Consider the following 19,240-nt stretch of genomic DNA (forward strand, 5'->3'; position numbering starts at 1 on the left):
TCATTGTGAAGATTTTTTCCTTAAGTCTGTCTCAAGTTTCCCTTGCCACAGGCTATGACTGATGTCTCTTTTCCTTTCACTGTACATCTCTGGGAAGAATCTTCTCTACAGCATACCTCTAAGAAAGAGAAACTGGAGTTAGATTTTTCTTAACTTTCTCTTTCTCATGGCGAATAAGCATTAGAAACTTAATCCAGTGTTGCTGATCGTATTCTGCTTCTTAGAGGTTCTGTGCCAGGGCCCAAACTTGAAGACTCCATGAATACAGCTGAACTTCCAAATGTGGCTTCACAAATGCCAAATAGTGGGGAAGTGTGACTTTCCTGGACCTGCTGGCCACACTAATGTGGTCCTGTGTGTGGTTAACCTCTGTCACTGCACATGTACACTGATGATTCACGTTATCACCTATCACCACTAGATCCTTTTGGCAGAGCTTTTACCTAGCAGGTCAGTCCCCAGGCTGTACTCTTGCACTGAGTTGCCCTGACCTGGTTGCAGCCTTAACATCTGTCATTGCTGAACTTCATGAGATTCCTGTCAGCCCTTTCTGCTTTGCTGAGGTCCCTCTGAATGGAAGCCCTCCTTGTATGGGTGTTTGACTGCTCCCCCTAGTTTGATGTCATCCTCAAATTTGCTGAGGGCAGATTCTGTCCCACTGCCCATGTTGATAATGAAGGTGTTAAAAAGTATTGGAACTGACCCATGTAAACTGCAGGAATAGGTTTTTCAAAAATGTTTCAGTTCTGCAGTATTAGTCAGCAAGTGCTTAATGAATATTTTCCATGCTATGGTAGGAGCATACATCACTGTTACTTATGACTGTCTCAGGGTAAAAGCTGCTAGTCTCATCACATAGTCAGTCAGTCAGTCAGAATCCATTTCCATAAAGGTAGCTGCCAGGCAAGATTCATATGGCTGCCTGTTGAATGCGTATCTGTACAGCGTCTGCGATTCAAAATCTATTGACAAATCAGCATTGGTTCTCGTTTATAAAATGGAAGAACTTGTGGTCTCTTAGTTGTTCTTAATTGTTTCCTTGCAGGACACAGTGGTAAAAGTTGCAATTGCTACTAGCTGAGAGATTTTGTAAAATCATTTGTAGAATGGCAACATTTCTGTAATGTTTCACACATATTGTTAAGTGACCACCTTTACATACATTTTATATTACATGAAGAAAAAAAAGTGATGGAGTTGCAGATTTCCATGACAACAAGTATAATTCTATTTCCTTGGTTTTGTGAAGCTGGAATTTACCAGCACAGAGGCAAAGGATTGTTCTATTAAATGGCAACCATGGATTTCAAAAGGCTTGAGTTAAATGGCCTGTGGTCACATATCTACAATCTCTACTACCAAGCAACTTTTGCCAATGGGAAAAAACACCTGTTATCGTCTGAAAATTAAATTAAGTGGAAAAGGTTGCCAGTTGTAGAATTTATTAGGCTGATGCAATTGTGCTGAAAGATACAGCAATTTACAAACATTTTTCTGTTTCCTGCTTTCCAAATTGGTTTCCTCATTTGCAGCTGGTTTTGCTACATTAGTAAACCAGCATCCATAAGGAAGCAACAATTTCATTAGCTTCTCCTATATGCAGAAATTTGGACTGTGATTTGGAGAGTCTTCTCTCTCATTTTAAGTTGGTTTTGAACCACAAAAAAAAATATTTCCAAAGATACATTATGCATATTTATTTAGGAGTGTGTCTGTTGCTTTTAAATGATTGCTTATTGCAATTTTGAAACTGAGCAATGTCAAGAATTCTCTGGCTATATCTATCTATATACATGATCAGGATGTGATCCCCATGGTGTGAGCACACACAGTGGAAAAGAATAGCCCTTTATTTTTATAAACCAGCTTCTCAGTTGATTTTATATTTTTAAAAGCCCACTAAAGGCAGTGGAGCTACTGAAGTCAATATTAAACGAAATATAAATAAATTTCTTTAAAATAAACTAATATGTTTTTGTGTCCATATGCACAGGCATATTTTTTTAAACCCCTCTCAAAAATATAGTATATTTCAAAGTTAAAACTTCATTATTTACATTCATGTACACGCATGTGCATTGCACATGTATAACTAGCCCTAGTATATATGATTCAAGATGCATGTGTAATGTTTAAAAGTAACTAGTAACAAGGAAGAAAATGTCTTCTTTTAGAAGGCATTGAAGAGTCATCTAAGAAGACTTTACTATATGATAGTAATTTTTATGTATTCCGGGTTTTTTTATTATTTTAATTGAAATATTCTTGTATGATATATAAAACTTCTGAAAATGTCAGAAAGTAAAGGTCAGCAAGACTAGATGTGTTACTGAATACTGGAGTCACACACTGATAAGCTTAATAAGGAATATTAATGAAAAGTTATGGATGATTATTGTTTCAGGAACTATTCAGAAAATTGTCTTACTGTCATTTTATTAAAGTTCATTGGTACCAGCGATGTCTATATATTGAAATGAAGTAGCTAAAAGAAATGTTGTTTCCACAAATATGTGTAGTTGGAAACTACTGATCTGTTTCAGACAATAGGAGAAAAACTTCATGAGAAAGCTTGTGCGGTCCAAGGCATTTGCTTTATCAGAAAGAAAGGAAATCAAATAACTGTGCAGTGAATACTTAACAGTGATTACAGCTTCCCACCCTCCCCGCCCCACCCCCCTCCACTCCACCCCCCCCCGCCCCCTGCCAAATATATAGGTAAGCCTCAAAATTCCAATATTTCAGCTTACTCATGTAAGATTCTCCCAGCTGAGGACATTCTGAGCTCATCCCTACATCACATTTCTTGCCACGTGCTAGAAAGAGGTTTTGAAGTCTGTTTTCCACTGAGGGCCATTTTTTCATGCCCTGACTTTTACTATATCAGCTTTAAAACTGGCCAAAGCACCATCTGTGAAGTCAGAAAGACTGTCCTTCCAGTACTCTCAAGTAAAATACTGAGCACTTCAACTGTCCCAAATACCTCTTTAAGATATGTTGTATCTTTTGGCAAACAATACCATGGAAAAAAATGGCATACTTTGAAATCTTCTCCAAAGCATATCAGGTTGAGGTCAGACACAAGCAGCTTTGTCAGAGAGATGAACACCAGCAGAGAAAGGACAGTGAAAAACAAACAGATAAAGGAGGACAAGACTTTGTTAAGTTGGCACTGATGGTAAGCCTCACTATTTTTAACTTTGGCTTGAAAACCTCATGAGACAGAACTTTCTGGAATACCATAAATTGCAGGTTTAATTCCCCAGAAAACACTTCTGGTGAAGTATACCAGCCTTTCTGGACAGCCTGTTTCTTTGACCTCTCCAACTGATGCATTTCAGTTCTTTTTTCCCACTACAACTTATTTATCCCTACATTGTTCAGAAGATAGAACTGACACTCTCCCTTTTCAGTAAAATCTTCGCTATAATTTTGGAGATGCTAACCACAGACGGTTGAGGATGGAAGGGACCTCTGACAGTCATCTTGTCCAACCCTCCTGGCTCAGTCAGAGCCATCTGGAGCTGGTTGCCCAGGACCACATCCAAATGGCTTTTGAATATCTCCAAGGTGGGAGACTCCACAGCCTCCCTGGGCAACCTGTGCCAGAGTTTAGTCACCTTCATGGTAAAAAAGTGTTTCCTGATGTTCAGAGGGAACCTCCTGTATTTCAGTTTGTGGCCATTGCCACTGGTCCTGTCACTGGGCACCACTGAAAAGAGCCTGGCTCTGTCTTCTTTGCACCCTCCCTCAGGTATTTACTAACATTGGTAAGATCCCCCTGGAGCCGCCTTTGCTACAGGCTAAAGAGTCCCATCTGTCTCAGTCTTCCCTCATAGAAGAAATGTTCCAGTCCCTTTGTAGTCTTAGTGGTGCTTTCCTGGACTCTTTCCAGCATGTCAATGTCTCTCTTGCACTGGGGAGCCCAGAACTGCACCCAACACTCCAGCTGTGGCCTCACCAGTGCTGAGTAGAGAGGAAGGATCACCTCTCTTGACCTGCTCACAACAGTCCTCCTAATGCAGCCCAGAATACTGGTGGCCTTCTCTGCCACAAGGGCATCTTGCTGGCTCATGTTCAGCTTGGTGTCCACCAGCACCCACAGGTCCTTTTCTGAAAAGCTGCTTTCCAGATTGGTGAACTCCAGCATACAGTGGTGCCTGGGGTTGTTCCTCCCCAGGTGCAGGACTTCGAACTTCCCCTTGTTGAACTGCATGAAGTTCTGGTCAGCCCATTTCTCCAGCCTGTTGAGGCTCCTCTGGATGACAGCATGGTCATCTGGTTTATCACCACTCCTCCCAGTTTTCTGACATATCTACTGAGGGTGCACTCTGGTCACTCATTTTTATCATTAACGAAGATATTGAACAGGACCGCATCCAGTACTGACTCCTGGGGTACACTGCTAGTTACTGGCCTCCAACTAGATTTCATGCCACTGATCACCACCCTCTAAGCCCATCCCTTCAGCCAGTTTTCAATCCACTTCATTGAAATGGGCTGCTCAGCCAGCCCATACTTCAGCTTCTCCATGAGGATCTTAAGGGAAACAGTGTCAAAAGCCTTCTTGAAGTCAAAGTAGACAATATCCACTGCCCTCCTCTTGTCTATCAAGCCAGTCATTTCATCATAGAATAGTATCAGATTGATCAAGCATGTCTTCCTTTTGGTGAATCCATGCTGACCAGTCCTGACGACCTTCTTATCCTTCACGTGCCTTGAAATTATTTTCAGGATTAGCTGCTCCATCATCTTCCTAGGGACCAGAGTGAGGCTGACAGCCTGTAGTTCCCTGGGTCCTCCTTCTTGCCCTTCTTGAAGATAACAGTGACATTGGCTTTCCTCCTATCCTCGGGTACCTGTCCCAGTCGCAGTGTTGTTTTGGCAAACCAAGTAACATCTCTACTCTACTGGCTACTGTTAACTCCTTAAATCAGTGAACTCCTCCAAGCCCTCACATCATTGACTTGTATTTTATGTCACCTACTAACAAACACTCATAATGATGCACATAATTCACTGCTTGTTTTTCAAATGAGACAAAGCTGAAAATGAACATTTCAGTGATGAACTGCTTGAGATGAATGACCCCTAGAACATATCTTTGAAGGTTAACTAATACTCCAGAGTTTAAACTGATCAGTATTAGTGCATCCTATGCCACATGCCTTCACTTTAAGCATTCATGAGTCAACGTGATAAATAGGACTGTGACTGATTTCCATTTTTTACTTGAATACAATGTGTAGGCATGTGGTGTTATTTTGGATTTTGCTTTTCAATTCTAGGTGTTTTTTTTTTACTCTGATCCTCCCCATTTCCCATCTGGAAATAGCCATACCTTTAAACAAGTGTGTCAATACTGAGCACCTTCAAAAACCCTAGATTTTTACTTTTAAAACCTGAAGACTGTGCTGGATGATGCTTAGAGAAGTTGATTCATATTTCCACACAGTCTTATCCCCAAATGCTGTATATTTTCAGGTCAGCAAATATCTATCAGCAAAATCTTTTCCTTCATGTTAACCAGTACCTCTCTTTCATGGAAGTTTCCATTTCATGGTAACAAAAAGAACAGTCAATATGTAAATAATGTCTGTGCAATACTGAATTCTCTATCATATATATCATATATATTTATTGAAGAAATTAGCTCAACCTCCTAGCAATTTCTCCCATGTGTTAGACTCCTACCATTTAGTTGTGTTTGTTTCCATTAAGACCTACTGTATAGTCAGGCTTCAAATAGTCTCAGCTCTGTTCATGTTGACATAATCTCCCACATTATTAGTGAATGGTTTTATGCAATGAAAAATGGATAAACTATTTCATATAATATCTATGTATAATACGATGGCTCAAACCTTGTAAAGTTGTAAGAACCTGACCTTCTGCCCTCACAGTAATTAGTATAGTTTTCATAGAGAGAAAACTCCTTTGATGAAAGAAACAAAACCAGTTATGTGACAGAATATGAAGACACACACCTTACTGACATTCAACAAATATAATCCCAATGTGCTGTAATATCCAGCTACTCTTCTCCAACATTAATCCATTCTGTCAGATAACAAAGTGATCTACTATGAGCTTCTTTTAGAGGAAAAGAAATAAAGAGGGAAGGGGGGCGCGGGGGGGCGGCAAAGAAAAAGACCAACACACTTATGCCAGAAAAGCAGCAAACTGTCCCAATTCTCTCTATATAGTGTGGCCAAGGAGATCTGAGAAAAAAAAAATCCCATTGAATCTCCTTTCAGAACACTTTTCTTTCACCATTGCTTTATTATTCATACATAATGTTATTCCACCACCAAAGAATAATCATCATCCACCTTGGCACTGCAAAGCGGTGTTATTATTTCAAGATTTTTTCCTCCGTAATTGATCAAGAAACTCTCTAAAAGGTCATAACAAGTTTAGAATAGCTACTAAAAACCTACATTCTAGAAATATATTATAAAGGCCAAAATTACTTTCACACCTAGCTTTTCTATAAGTCTTTTCAGAAGACTTGTGAGGTCATATATTGGATTTTTTGCCAATATTGTGTATTCTGTCAAGACCAGCAAGCTGGATAAAAATTAAAAATAAATATAAATCAGTGCATGGCAAATAAATACTATGCTGATACCTATAAGTTTATGTTAATAGTAGCATCTTTAAGTAATGAACACAGTCCGAATAACACTTGACTATTTCCTAAGCAAGCTAAATGATCATGAGCAAAGGGTTATGGGGAAATTATAACCAAAGAGTAATTATTAGTAACATGTCACAAAAGGGAAGAATATTCTCACTGGACTTTCATAGGAATATATCTGCATCCAGTTTTATTAAGTCTTTTCATAGAAGTTCTGGATCAAGACACAAATTAATTATTAGACTTCCAGATCCTAGTTATAAGACAATATAAAGGTGCGTCAATGAAGTGGCAGAATTCAATATGACAAGTTGCAAACATGGTTTGGAACAGCAGAATAAAATTCAACAGAAACATCAGCAAAACACTGTGCTTAAGAAGGAATAATCTGCTTCAACAGTTCTGGATGGGAACTGCTTTTCATAGAACGGGTCTATGTGTCTTCGCACACAAGTTAAACATGGGAGAACAGTATCTGGTTTTTGCAAAAAAAGCAAACATGACACCTTTTTCTTGGTCATTACCGAAAACATTAAAAAAAAAAACCAAAAAAAAACCCAACCAAAAAATCTTCTTCCTTCCTGCTTATTCTCCAAACTTAGCTGACAGCTGAGCTGGTACCTCAGCTGGTGCTACCTTCCTGATTGTGTGATTCGTAAACTCTAGTAATTTTTCACTGTGGATACAAATTAAATGAATCTGTGCTGTTCCACTGTCAGCTAATGGACTCTTAAGAACTGAAATGTACTTCTTGAACCCTCTTCCTCTTCAACATATAGCACACAAAGCAACCTTCTTTAGAGTTATAAAGAAAAAAATCTAAATTGTCATATGCAATTCATATTTCCAGACTACAATTCTTGTTAGTCTTCTCTGACCTAGTTCTTTTGCCGTTTGTTTAAAGACTCTAAAGAGAATGTGAAATGAGCCGGGTTTTTTAATCCATAATAAACTAATGTATTTCCAGAGCATATCTGTAAAAAGCAAACTCTTTATTGCAGGCTAAATAATTGCATGAATTGTATATTGTCGAGTTCTCCCCAGGCCAAATGTATTTTCTGTCGCCTTCAGTGTTTTGACCTTTTTAATGGTAAAAGAAAATGAGGGAATAATATGCTAAACAGATCAAAGTTCAGAACCCTAATACATTTAACAGGCTCCATTCTTGGAATTGTATTCATTATTGATATCAGAGTAACAAACCTGTTTTAAGTCAATGGAGATGGCCTATGGGAATTAAAATAAAATTTAAACCTAAAGCTTTGTTTCATGAAAGAACAATAATGAAGACTATGGGGAACTACTTACCGTGACACATTAATAGATCTGTTATTTTGTATGTCTATTTTAAACAAATAGTTCTATAAGAATTATAAAGCTGTTGCTGGAAAGAAAAGACTTCATATGACTTGATATTTTGGATATTTTGGATTTGGATACACAAAGAAATGTGATATTCACTGTGTGAAAGGTATCTTATCAAAGCAAAATTCTGGAGGAAACCTAACTACTAGGTTTTTCATATCATATAACAAAACTATGTTTTATATTATAAAATCACAGAACGGTCAAGGTTGGAGGGGACCTCTGAAGATCATCTAGTCCAACCCCCAGCTAAAGAAGGTTCACCTGCAGCAGGTTGCACAGGTTTGCATCCAGGCAGGGTTTGAATGTCTCCAGAGGAGGAGACTCCACAGCCTCTCTGGGTGTTCCAAGGCTCTGTCACCCTCAGTGTAAAGAAGTTCTTCCTCACATTCAGATGGAACTGTCTGTGTTGCAGTTTGTGCCCATTGCCCATTGTCCTGTCACTGGGCACCACTGAAAAGAGCCTGGCCCCGTCCTCCTGAAACTTGCCCTTAAGATATTTGTAGACATTGATCAGACTCCCTCTCAGTCTTCTCTTCCCCAGGCTAACCAGGCCCATCTCTCTCAGCCTTTCCGCATAAGGGAGATGCTCCAGTCCCCTCATCATCTTCATAGCCCTCCGCTGGGCCCTCTCCAGTAGCTCTCTGTCTCTTGAACTGGGGAGCCCAGAACTCAACACAGTACTCCAATATTGCCACCAAAAAAATCCCTGATGTGGTTCTGATGTATTCATTTCTACATTTCTTTTCACCCAAGTTCTAATTCCATCATCATTTTTTCCCTCTTAAGTTGGGAAAAAATGTCTGGATTATGTTTTTCATTTCCTGAAGTCTTCAGATTCGAGAAATATTTGTAGCAAGATCATTCTAGGTGCAGGTTTTATTTAATGCTATGTTAATATGTGATATATGTTTAATTTGATATACTGCTTTTACTTTCCTCTATATTTCTATACTAAATACCAAAGATTAAGTTTCATTCATAGATGCAAATCTGCAAAAAAAACCCTCAGTGAAATTGTAGAACAGTTTGGTTTGGAAAGGACCTTTAAAGGTCATCTAGTCCAATCCCCCCTGCAGTGAGGAGGGACAGCTTCAACTAGATCAGGTTGCTCAGAGCCCCATCCAGCTTGACCTTGAAAGTTTCCAGGGACGGGGCATCTACCACCTCTCTGGGCAACCTGTGCCAGTGTCTCACCACCCTCACTGTAACAAATTTCTCCCTTGTGTCTAGTCTGAATCTACCCTTTTTTAGTTTAAAACCATTACTCCTTGTCCTATTGCTGCAGGCTCTAATAAAAAATCTGTTCCCATCTTTCTTCTAAGCCCCCTTTAAATACGAATGGCCACAATCAGGTCTCCCCAGAGCCTTCTCCTTGCTGAACAAGCCCAGCTGTTTCACCCTTTCTGCACAGGAGAGGTGTTCCATCCCTCTGATCACTTTTGTAGCCCCCCTCTGGACCTGCTCCAACAGGTCCTTGTCTTCCTTGTACTGAAGACTCCAGAGCTGTACCCAGTATCCAAGTGGGGTCTCACCAGAGCAGAGGGGCAGAACTACCTCAAATTCATTCTCAGATCAAAGTGTTTATTTCTCCTGTGTGTCTGTGCTACCTCTGCCGTTATGGGCCCTTTCTGTACAGTTGATGCTAATGCATCTGAGCCTGTTGCTCCAGCTCCTGAGGAAAATGTGCCAGTGTTGGAAGCCACAGGTGAACATCGGCCTCTGACATAAGAAGAGACCCATACTCAGAGATGTTGATTTCATTTTGTAAGTGGCAAACAGGCTTAAGGAGATAGATGAAATAATGTTTAAAGATATTTTTTGAACTGATATATTTATGTTAAATTAAGGACAGAAATAAATCTGTGCAGAAAACTGTTGGCCTGCACGTTTCAAGAAAAGGAGAAAAGTTTAAAGGTTATTTACTTGATTTTCCATAGTGAAATATTCTTTGAGTTAACTAATTCAGAAAAGGGTAGAGGAGAAGTCAATTGTTTTTTTCTGAGACATAGTGCAAAAGCAAAAGGGACAAGTATCTAGGATGAAGTCTCTAAATTTCTTTCAGAAAAGGCATTAGCTGTAGACAAGGAGTAATTTTTATGACAGTTCTCAGGAAAACAACAGTGGAAGTAATTGCACTTGATCTGAAGCAAAATACCTGACACACATCCAATTGTGTTAGTACTCAAAAATGAAATAATTGTAGAACTTTGGGTAGATACAGTCTCTAAAAGGGTTTTGGTTTTCATTATTACAGAATAGCATGAGTTCGTACAGGTAAAAGTGGCGCTTTTTTAATTTGTCATTTTGATTCTGAATGCAGAATCCCTCAGAGTTAATCATTAGCCTGCACTAAATGGTCCAGACCTTGAATACTTTCTGCTCTGTAGCTGGACTCTCTGAAAATGCGGGTTTCTAGGCACAACCTTTGAGTATCACCCTCACCATCCTGATGCCGCACCTGAAATTAAGGGGTTTTCCACTCTAAATCTTCAGACATATCTGATGCTTCAGTGTTGACCCTACCAGATATCACCTGAATAATTTATACTCCACAGCGTCATCATAATTTGTTAGATCTTGCAAATCACTGACCACATTTTATATTCTTTAAAGCCAGAAATACAAAAATTTTGCAGGTAGATTGTTTTTTCTTCTAGACAGAGAAAGCAGCATTTATATAGGATGCCCCAAGAGGTTGTCAGGATACACAATACTCCATCATTGTTTTTTCTATAGCCTGGTCTTGTCTTTCACTCACATCTGTAGTCCATTGGAGACAGCTGTCTTTAATAAAGTTTACATTCCTCCTGTCAGGTTTCTGTCCTGCAGCTCTTGTACACATGGACATTTCTCATGCAGTTCACAGTTTTGGTTACATTAAGTCCCCCGGAATGGGAAAATTTTCTCTTGACGGGGTAGCCTGCTACTGGTGATGAGGTGACTCCACTTGAAAGGAGAAGTAGAGGTTTAATGACTCTTTATTGCTAAATCTCTACTGTTGTCTCAGCTTCTCTCTTAGCAGAGAGAATTCTGGGTATTCATTCCAAGAAGAAATGTGATTGCAAAGGGGTTTAAGATTTTAGGCATATGCTGACCCATCATTAGCGTAAAGCTAAAGAAGAGAATAACAAAATCCTGGCAGCAACAAGAACAGCTGTAGATAAAGGACATTTTCCTGTGTTCTAATGCTAACCTCTGCTAATGAACTTATATACTCAAATACAGTTTTGCACCTTTTTCCTGGGTATTCACAGTGCTGATGCTTATAACACATTTAAATTATATTATAAAACCTGTGGTAATTCAGGAAATAGTATCTTCATAACAACATTCATTCCATTTACAGTTTTGAGATTGTCAAGTATGGTTATATATGATCTTCCGTTTATGTTTGCTTTGGTTTTTAGCTCCAGACAAGTCTGTCTGAACCAATGACATTATCCAAGTCGATCTCACTTCCTCGTAGTGCATATTGGCATCACATCACCCGGCAGAACAGCGTTGGAGAAATCTACAGTTTACAAGGCAAGTTCCTTACAAGTAAATGCCATGTCCATTAGCTTCTTTCCATTTGACCAAAATTCATGCAAATTGCTTTTTATTTGCACTGGTTATTTTCTCTCCATTTCATTTTATCAGTTGTCAGGAACCTCTGCAGGATTCCCAAATTTACATAAAACAGGTTTCTTTTAGTCGTTTTGTAAACTAATAGTGAAAATTATTCCCAGAATCACCACATAAAGCTGGATAGACAATTTGGCTCAATGTAGCTTCTCAGTAGCTAATGAATGTCAGGTTGTTTTAGTATTATCTTCCAATAAGGCTGTGTATGTGTTTGGGCAACCTCAGGGCACCCAATTAAATCTACATAAAGTGTCGATATGAGTTGCAGGACTAAAACAAAATAATTCTAGGAATGGGAGCTATTCTTGGTGAATTTGCTTGGTGAATCATATATGCAAACTGTTGATTTGACTAACTTACAAGCCTTCTATATATACATATCATCTGTTTCTGTCTCCAGTTCTCTTTCATACGTTTAGATTCTAAGCTATTTGCTTAAGACTTTAAATGCTATAATTAACACAACTTGATGACGATGATGATGATTCACTGCTTTTAAGATGAAATCAATTTGTATCATTTAGGAAACTGAAATTATTGTTACATTTAAAATGTAGACCTTACTATTAATGTTTTCACTTTTTAAGAATAACAACGTACCACAAACATATACCTTTGTGTTACTTGGAAAGAACTCAAGGTTTTTGTTTCACTTCTCTTTTAAATCTGCTTGCATAAGCAATTTACATTTAGAAAGGAGTTTAGAAACTGCTCACAAACAAGAGTACCAAATGCAAGAAAACACAGTATGTTTCCATGAAAATAAGTGAAATGCAGTATATAGATAAAAAACATGAAGTGTTTTGTTTTGTAAATTGTCACATAAATTAAAAACAGCAGGTGAGCTGTGAATTCAGTGCGTGACTCATTAAACAGTACAGCATTTGTTTCTCATCATCCCTCATACAACAAAGGTTATTTCTAAGTTAATTTCTAATCATGGTTATAGTCTTACAGGTCTTACAGTTCAATATCAGTAATGGAAAAAAGAAAATAACCTTGCAGAAGTTGTTTGTGAAAAAAAATTTTACTTGTAGATCACCTTAAAACTATTCATCATATCACTTATTTTTTTGCACGAACACAATAAGAATGAGGGGGGAAAAAAAGTTTTCTTTGTAGAGATGTTAGAGTTTCTCTTCTTATGTTCTTGATAGGTCTTTCCTTTGGAAAAAAGATGGTAAACATGTCATTATATACATGAAGTGAGATAAATGTATGGAACATTGTTTATTCTCTGCAAGGTTTTTGTTTCTTATAAATTACCTTTACAGTCAAGGGAAGCAAAACTTGGTATGTCAAGTAACAGTTTAATATCTATACCAACTAGCTTTGCAGGTCACAATATATTGGAAGTGTATTATTAAAACTAAGAATTTTACTTTTTGGAAGTGTGCAGATTTCACTCTTCCATTACAGGGGTCTGATAAATATTTCAGAATTTAAGAATTTCATTTCTCTTATATGTACTATGATGACTGAAACTTGAATTTCAGGAGATACTAATTCTGTATTATCAGTGGGATAAAAAATACATCCAGAGGACAATTTTGTCTCCTCTGGCTGCAAAACTTTTGCATGCAAGAATATTATTCATTATCTGTAACCTTCTGCTGCAATGACTAATTAAATGAAATGTATTTGTATGGAAGCTGAAAGGAGTGCAAAGTATACCTTTTTCTCCTAATACCTGTTCAAGCGCAGCAGAGACCTACTGGTTTTCAAAGCATCAAACCACAGATGCTTCATAGATTTCACTAGAAGGTAGCGAGGAAGAGGGTTGCAAGCATCACTTCAGCCCCCACTTTAGCACAGTAGCCAGCTGAGAGGAGCAGTTGCAGGGGGAAAAATTCACTTGCTGTGATCTTCTCTGAGCTTTAAAAGGTATGTTACACCTTCAGGAGACACTTTCTTAGAGAATAATCCACCAAACACAGTTCTGCACTTCGTGCGTATTTATGACAAAGCTTTTTACATTCAAGAAATTCAATACAGTCCTCTGAGTATCTCACAAACTATAAAATGAAATAACTAGAGTAGTATCTACCTATATTCAGATTACTATCAGTATCAGTAAAGGAACAGCTGAACTCACTGTTGAAGTGCAGTGTAAAAGTTTTTCCATAGTGGCAATTACTTCAAACTTGCAGTCTGAAGTGACTAGAATTTAATTAATAACAGTTGGTGATGTATAAGGAGAAATTAATATGTGCTCATACTACCTTAGATTAATTGGCCTTTCAGGAGATATTTAGCAGTTGAATTTAACGTAATTAATAGTGTGAGTTGATCTGATAATGAATATGCTGTAGAGTAAGAAGGTGGGGGAAGTTGTCATTTGTTTTTTGTTGTTTTTTAAGACTACATGTTATATGAGAAAAGACAATTCAATAAATGGGTGCTGGGTTTATCATCGTCCATCTGCCCATGAAAACACTTACATGTAAAGGCATGAAAAGATTAAAACACAGAATAATAGTGCTAAAGGATCACAGGCTGCACAAAATAATCCAAAAATTAGGTGGGCTGATTTCTCTCTTTATATAGCTTTTCTTCCATTTCTGTCTTCCTTACATTCTTTCAGTTCTTGACTGCACTGTTAAGATAAAAGTAGTAATTTAGTTGTCTAATTAATCTTGTCTAATCTTGTCAATGGGAACAACTTGGTGGTTGGGTCTTACCAGTGGCAGCGTATCACTGCCAGCATTCACTTCAAACGTTACAGTACAGTGCTGCAGGTCTGACAGTTTCCATCTGTGATCTGCAGCCGCTGTAGAGGTTGTGGCATGGGGACTCATTAGCTGACACAACGGTGCCTGTTCAGCCCTGTGCATTGCCTCTCCTCTCCATCTGACATGACATAGGGCATGTGTCAAGCCCCAGCGTTGCACAATAAAAAGAAAAGGGGAGTTGCTGCCATGCCAGAAAACAGCACAAAGTTTTTACAGCCACCAGGTTAAATTTTTATCCAAACTTCTGTGTTGCAGTCACTTCACTTAAAATCCACACTGATACCCATGGCTTTACAAATCACAATCCCTCTTTCTAAAGTGTACACATTGGTAATCCAGATCTTGCCTTTAATTACAGTTCAGAAATGAAATAGTGTCCTTACAGATTTTTTTATCATAAAGAAGTTTAAGAAATAAAAAAGGTGTGTATATATCTATATATATATATTATATATATATATATATATATATACACACATATATATATATACCATTTTTTGGGCATACATGAGTAAGGCTTAAATGAATTGTACACTTTCATGAATAGACAGCTCTATAAAGAATTCAAACCCAAAGGAATATAAACATTCATTGCTGTGTTTTGCGGTTCTATACATCAAGTTCTACAAAACCACCAAAATTACTAGCCAAGAGTAAGCTTGTGAACTGAAATCATGGTTAAGGAGAAAAATACAGGAGCCATGTAAGTATGAAAATAAAAACCCCACCCTGTATGTATCTTCATAACTCGTTGTTTATTGTTACTATTTGCCATAAGATTTAGCACTGTTTCACAATATATTAAAAACTGACAAACAAAGCACATGGGTTTTTATACAGCAAAAGATCATAAATAACATTAATACAGCTTTTTTATTATTTTGCGGTTTGGGGGTTAAATTTCTTTAGGATAAAAAAAGATTGCAGACTGAATTTCCAGCTAGCTGAAATTTAGTGTTATAGTTCTCACTCTAGAGAATTTGGGTAGTACACATTTTAAACACAGTAAGTTTGTCTATTATTAAAGAAATAAGGTGAAATAAAATTTTGGTATGGAAACCTGCATTAGCTTTTTGTATTGCAGTTACTGAAATCCCTGAGGAAACTGTGTTCAGAAAATCTATATACAGTGTGGCCTTTCTCCAAAGAATTTAAAATCAATAATCACTTTTAAACACCCCTGTTGTGTTTGAATCTGGTTTGCATTCCTGATTTGGACTTTATTTTTGCTATCCATACTCAAAAGTGATGAACACCTACCCACATAAGCAATCCTGTTCATTTCTATGACAGTACTCATGTGAAGGAACATATATTTGTACAACAATTACACCAGTAGCATCTTACATGTTTTCCTCTTAAAGAGAGCACTTATGCTTTCTTCCACAGTAAATTGCTTATCGCAAGTTGCTTATAAAAAATGGTTATTTGGTCTATCACAAAATGCATACCACATTTTGAGATAAACCCCTAACAAAGTAATTAAATTACACTGAAAAATACTGAGATGCCTCCTAAGAAGACCTAAAGTGACATTTTTAAACTTAGTGAGGAACTTTGAGAAATAAAACTATAGCCTTCAATAAGACATGACAGGCTGGGAGCATGACTTAAGCTTGTAAGTACATATCAAAACCAAACCCAGACAGAAATAAAAACTGGCCTCAATGAAGTCTGTAAGAATTTTGCTGTTGATATACAGTTACCTTTTGTATTTCACACTAAAGACGCAAGAAAAATAAAAATGCTTTTGCAAATCAAAACAAAGGGAAACTGTGGCTCCTCTTTGGCCTTGGTAAACAAGCCTGCATTGCCACTTGTCTTTTGGCCTTGTAGGGTGAGAGCTCACCCTTCTTTTGTTTCTGAATATATTTTAAGTAGAATAACATGTACTATTAACCCATTCAACTAAAAGGATTTGTATGTAAAAAGGAGAGAAAATCATACACATGTTCTCTCTCAGCTACATAAGTTTCCAGCCTTTCCAAAGTAGAAGTTCTGATATGTCATTAAAAGTAATCAGAGAATATTCAAGTTGCTAAATATTTAGAAGGGTTTGAATCATCCTCTTCAGCCCTCCTTAAGCTCATCCTGCAGGAATTTCCAATGGGGGCTTCTGCACTTTTGTGCAAACTGAAGTAAGTAAAATGAATTGGAGAACATTCATCTTTTTGGCATTTCCATTGTTTGTTCATATGCCCAGCAACAGAGTACAGAATCCATTTCCCCATCTAATCTTTTTGCCAGAATAATGTGAATCACACAAAATGTTAGAATATATCTGTTATATAAACCTGATAACTCCGTAATGTTTCACTAAGTGTCTACCAGCAGCTAAAACTGAAAGGTTTTATAGCCTGCTACCTTCCCATTTCCTTTGCTGAATCTCATCAGGACTTTCGCATTAGTAAAATGAAGCCTATAAAATTTGAAGTATGAATAAAGGACAACTGAAACAAGATACTTACTGAGTAGAAACTACTTAAGAGCTACATGATTTTAAATGACTGTATTGTGGAACTTCTCAAATCTTGCAGTAGATTTAATCCTTTTCTTTTGAGCTTTGAAATTCTGTGCAAAATAGTGCATCGCTAGACTGATTTTAAAATAGCACATTGGAAATGGGAACTGTCTTAGAAACTAGTAAAGAAGAACCTCATTTTGTTCAACAGTGATTGCTGTAGCTAATTAAGAGCATTGCTGACAAACTCTAAAGAGTATCTTGACATATTCCCTTTCACTCTGACAAATGATTGCTGAGGTAAGAGGTTCTTACAGTTATGGGCCATGAAAAATAGGAGAGGAAAGCCAAAAAATATTAATAAAGCATATTCTGCTGTCAGAAGTTCTGATTTCATTTAAGCTCTATATGGTGATGCTCTTTGTCTCAGAAGATGGTCCTCCAGTGAGGTCATCAATGAGGTTATTCTGCGCTAGACCAGAAAGTGTAGAAGTCATTGTAATCTCAATTTACAACGGAAAACCCGGTGTAAGAATAGCAGTTAAATATTGGGTGATTGCCTCCTCTCCCCAACAAAACCAAAGAAATGCAAGTTCTTCAGTGCAAACTACACAAATTCTTAGTTATAAATCTCTTATGTCTTAGCTTAATGACTTCATGAATACGTGCTACCACTAGCTTCTCACTCGCTGTTGGTGTGAGAAGCAAATCAAGCTTTGTCCCTAGCTTAACTTAACTGAAATCAGGAATCTTTACCCTGAGTTAGCTTAAAAATAACTACGGTTATGCTACAGTCCTTTGACTTCTCTGCTATATTGTAAAATTCCAGGACCTGCATTGTATCATAAGAGCTGTAATTTGGTGAATATGTGTAGCTGGAGAATAGGTGTAACCATCTCCATGGATACTAACTGTTGGCTGGTATTGGGCTGCCTGAACAAGAAAGTTTTGCTATGTTATATCAAATAGAAAATTGGAATATTTGTCAAAGGTCAATTTTATGAAAACTGCTTTTGTCTATTAAATTGTTTTACCAATAAATCTGGACTGGTCTAGCTGTGACTACCTTATTTTGTGTTAAGTAGAATCAAGAAAATTGTCAGTTCATTTTTGTGATTACAAACAAATTGAAAAGATTCTATGCTGACAAGCCAGATTTTCTAGTAAAATTATTACTCAAAATCATATATTATTGAGCCCCCTTTAAAACAGTTTGGGGTGGGGGGAAGCCTGCATATTTAAAAAAAAATACCTGGGCAAAAAGGTGTATTTCCTTTAGTATCTCTTTGCAGGAACTGTTTATACTTCCTTTTCTTTCAATACTTATTTTTGAATAAAGTAAAAATTATTGAAGTTGACACTTCTATAGAGCATGTTCACAATTTTTTTATAATCTAAAAACAATGTAAATTTTGAACATAGGCTGTGCAATAGGAAGAGTGAGGGGATATTAATAATAGCAGCTTTGCCAGCAGTAATGAGAAAAGAAGCCAAACCCAAGGATTTCAAGTGCAATCAATTGTGTAATACTATAAGTGGAAAAAAATTCAACACACCCCCAATTCACATTCTACTGTTTATGACATAAAATAGGATCATATAAATATATATTTAACTGCTTGTCTGAAGTGATGTAACATTGACTTAGCTGCCTGGGGTTTAGTTATTACGAAGTTTAAAATATATTTGTTATAGAAAAAGTATCATAAGATCTGTAAGACTGTCTTTTATGTGTATCTCACTTTACTAATATGCAACAATATTATGATAACAATATTTATGGCACACGTTATGTAGTCTGTTGTTGGTACAGACCTATTTATTTTCATGGTAAGGCAAATTTAAGCACAATGTACACCCTACTCAGTTTGCTTAGTTTGATCGAGCCATAAGAATATACTCTTCATAACTCCCTAGTGAATTTCAGCTGTGCAGAACTGATTAAAAGATCATAGTATTATTCATTAGGAACAAAAAAAAAAAAAAAAAGTCCAGAAAATCTTAGAACTTCTTTCATTCTACTTTTGTTCAAAAAAGCCTTTTCATCTTGGTGAATTCTTATATCCTGCCAACTTTTTATTTCGTCTAAATGATACATTGTAAGAAACTAAGGTAAATTTCACAGAAGTAAGAACTGCAGATAACAATGGGAATTTTCTCCCAGTGCAGAGTTAGCAAAATTTCATCAAAGTTTTTCATCTTTTCCAAAACTGAAGTCTGCCAACTCCTTGCAGTTCCATGATAGAATACTAGAAGTGAGTTTGCTGTTTAGCTGCTGGGTACTTGTTTATACTTCAAAATTCTTTGAAGATGCTTTTTGGGGAAAAATTTTAACCAAAGGTTTGTTGCCCTTAGTTAGGAACAAATGAAATATTTTGTTATAAAGCTATATGGAAGAAAGGAAAATGCAATACC

The 19,240-nt window shown here is 37.1% G+C and overlaps 1 protein-coding gene across 1 annotated transcript in view; it reads left to right on the forward strand.

Moving 5' to 3' along the window:
• The window catches only part of DOK6 (docking protein 6), a 253,584-nt gene that overhangs the window by 199,206 nt on the left and 35,138 nt on the right, over positions 1-19,240 (forward strand). The window contains exon 7 of the mRNA XM_056333389.1: positions 11,416-11,533. Within this exon, the coding sequence (XP_056189364.1) occupies positions 11,416-11,533 (118 nt within the window). The remainder of the gene's footprint in view (positions 1-11,415; positions 11,534-19,240) is intronic.

The sequence above is a fragment of the Falco biarmicus genome, chromosome 3 (genome assembly GCF_023638135.1).
Source record: "Falco biarmicus isolate bFalBia1 chromosome 3, bFalBia1.pri, whole genome shotgun sequence".
Lineage (NCBI taxonomy): Eukaryota > Metazoa > Chordata > Aves > Falconiformes > Falconidae > Falco > Falco biarmicus.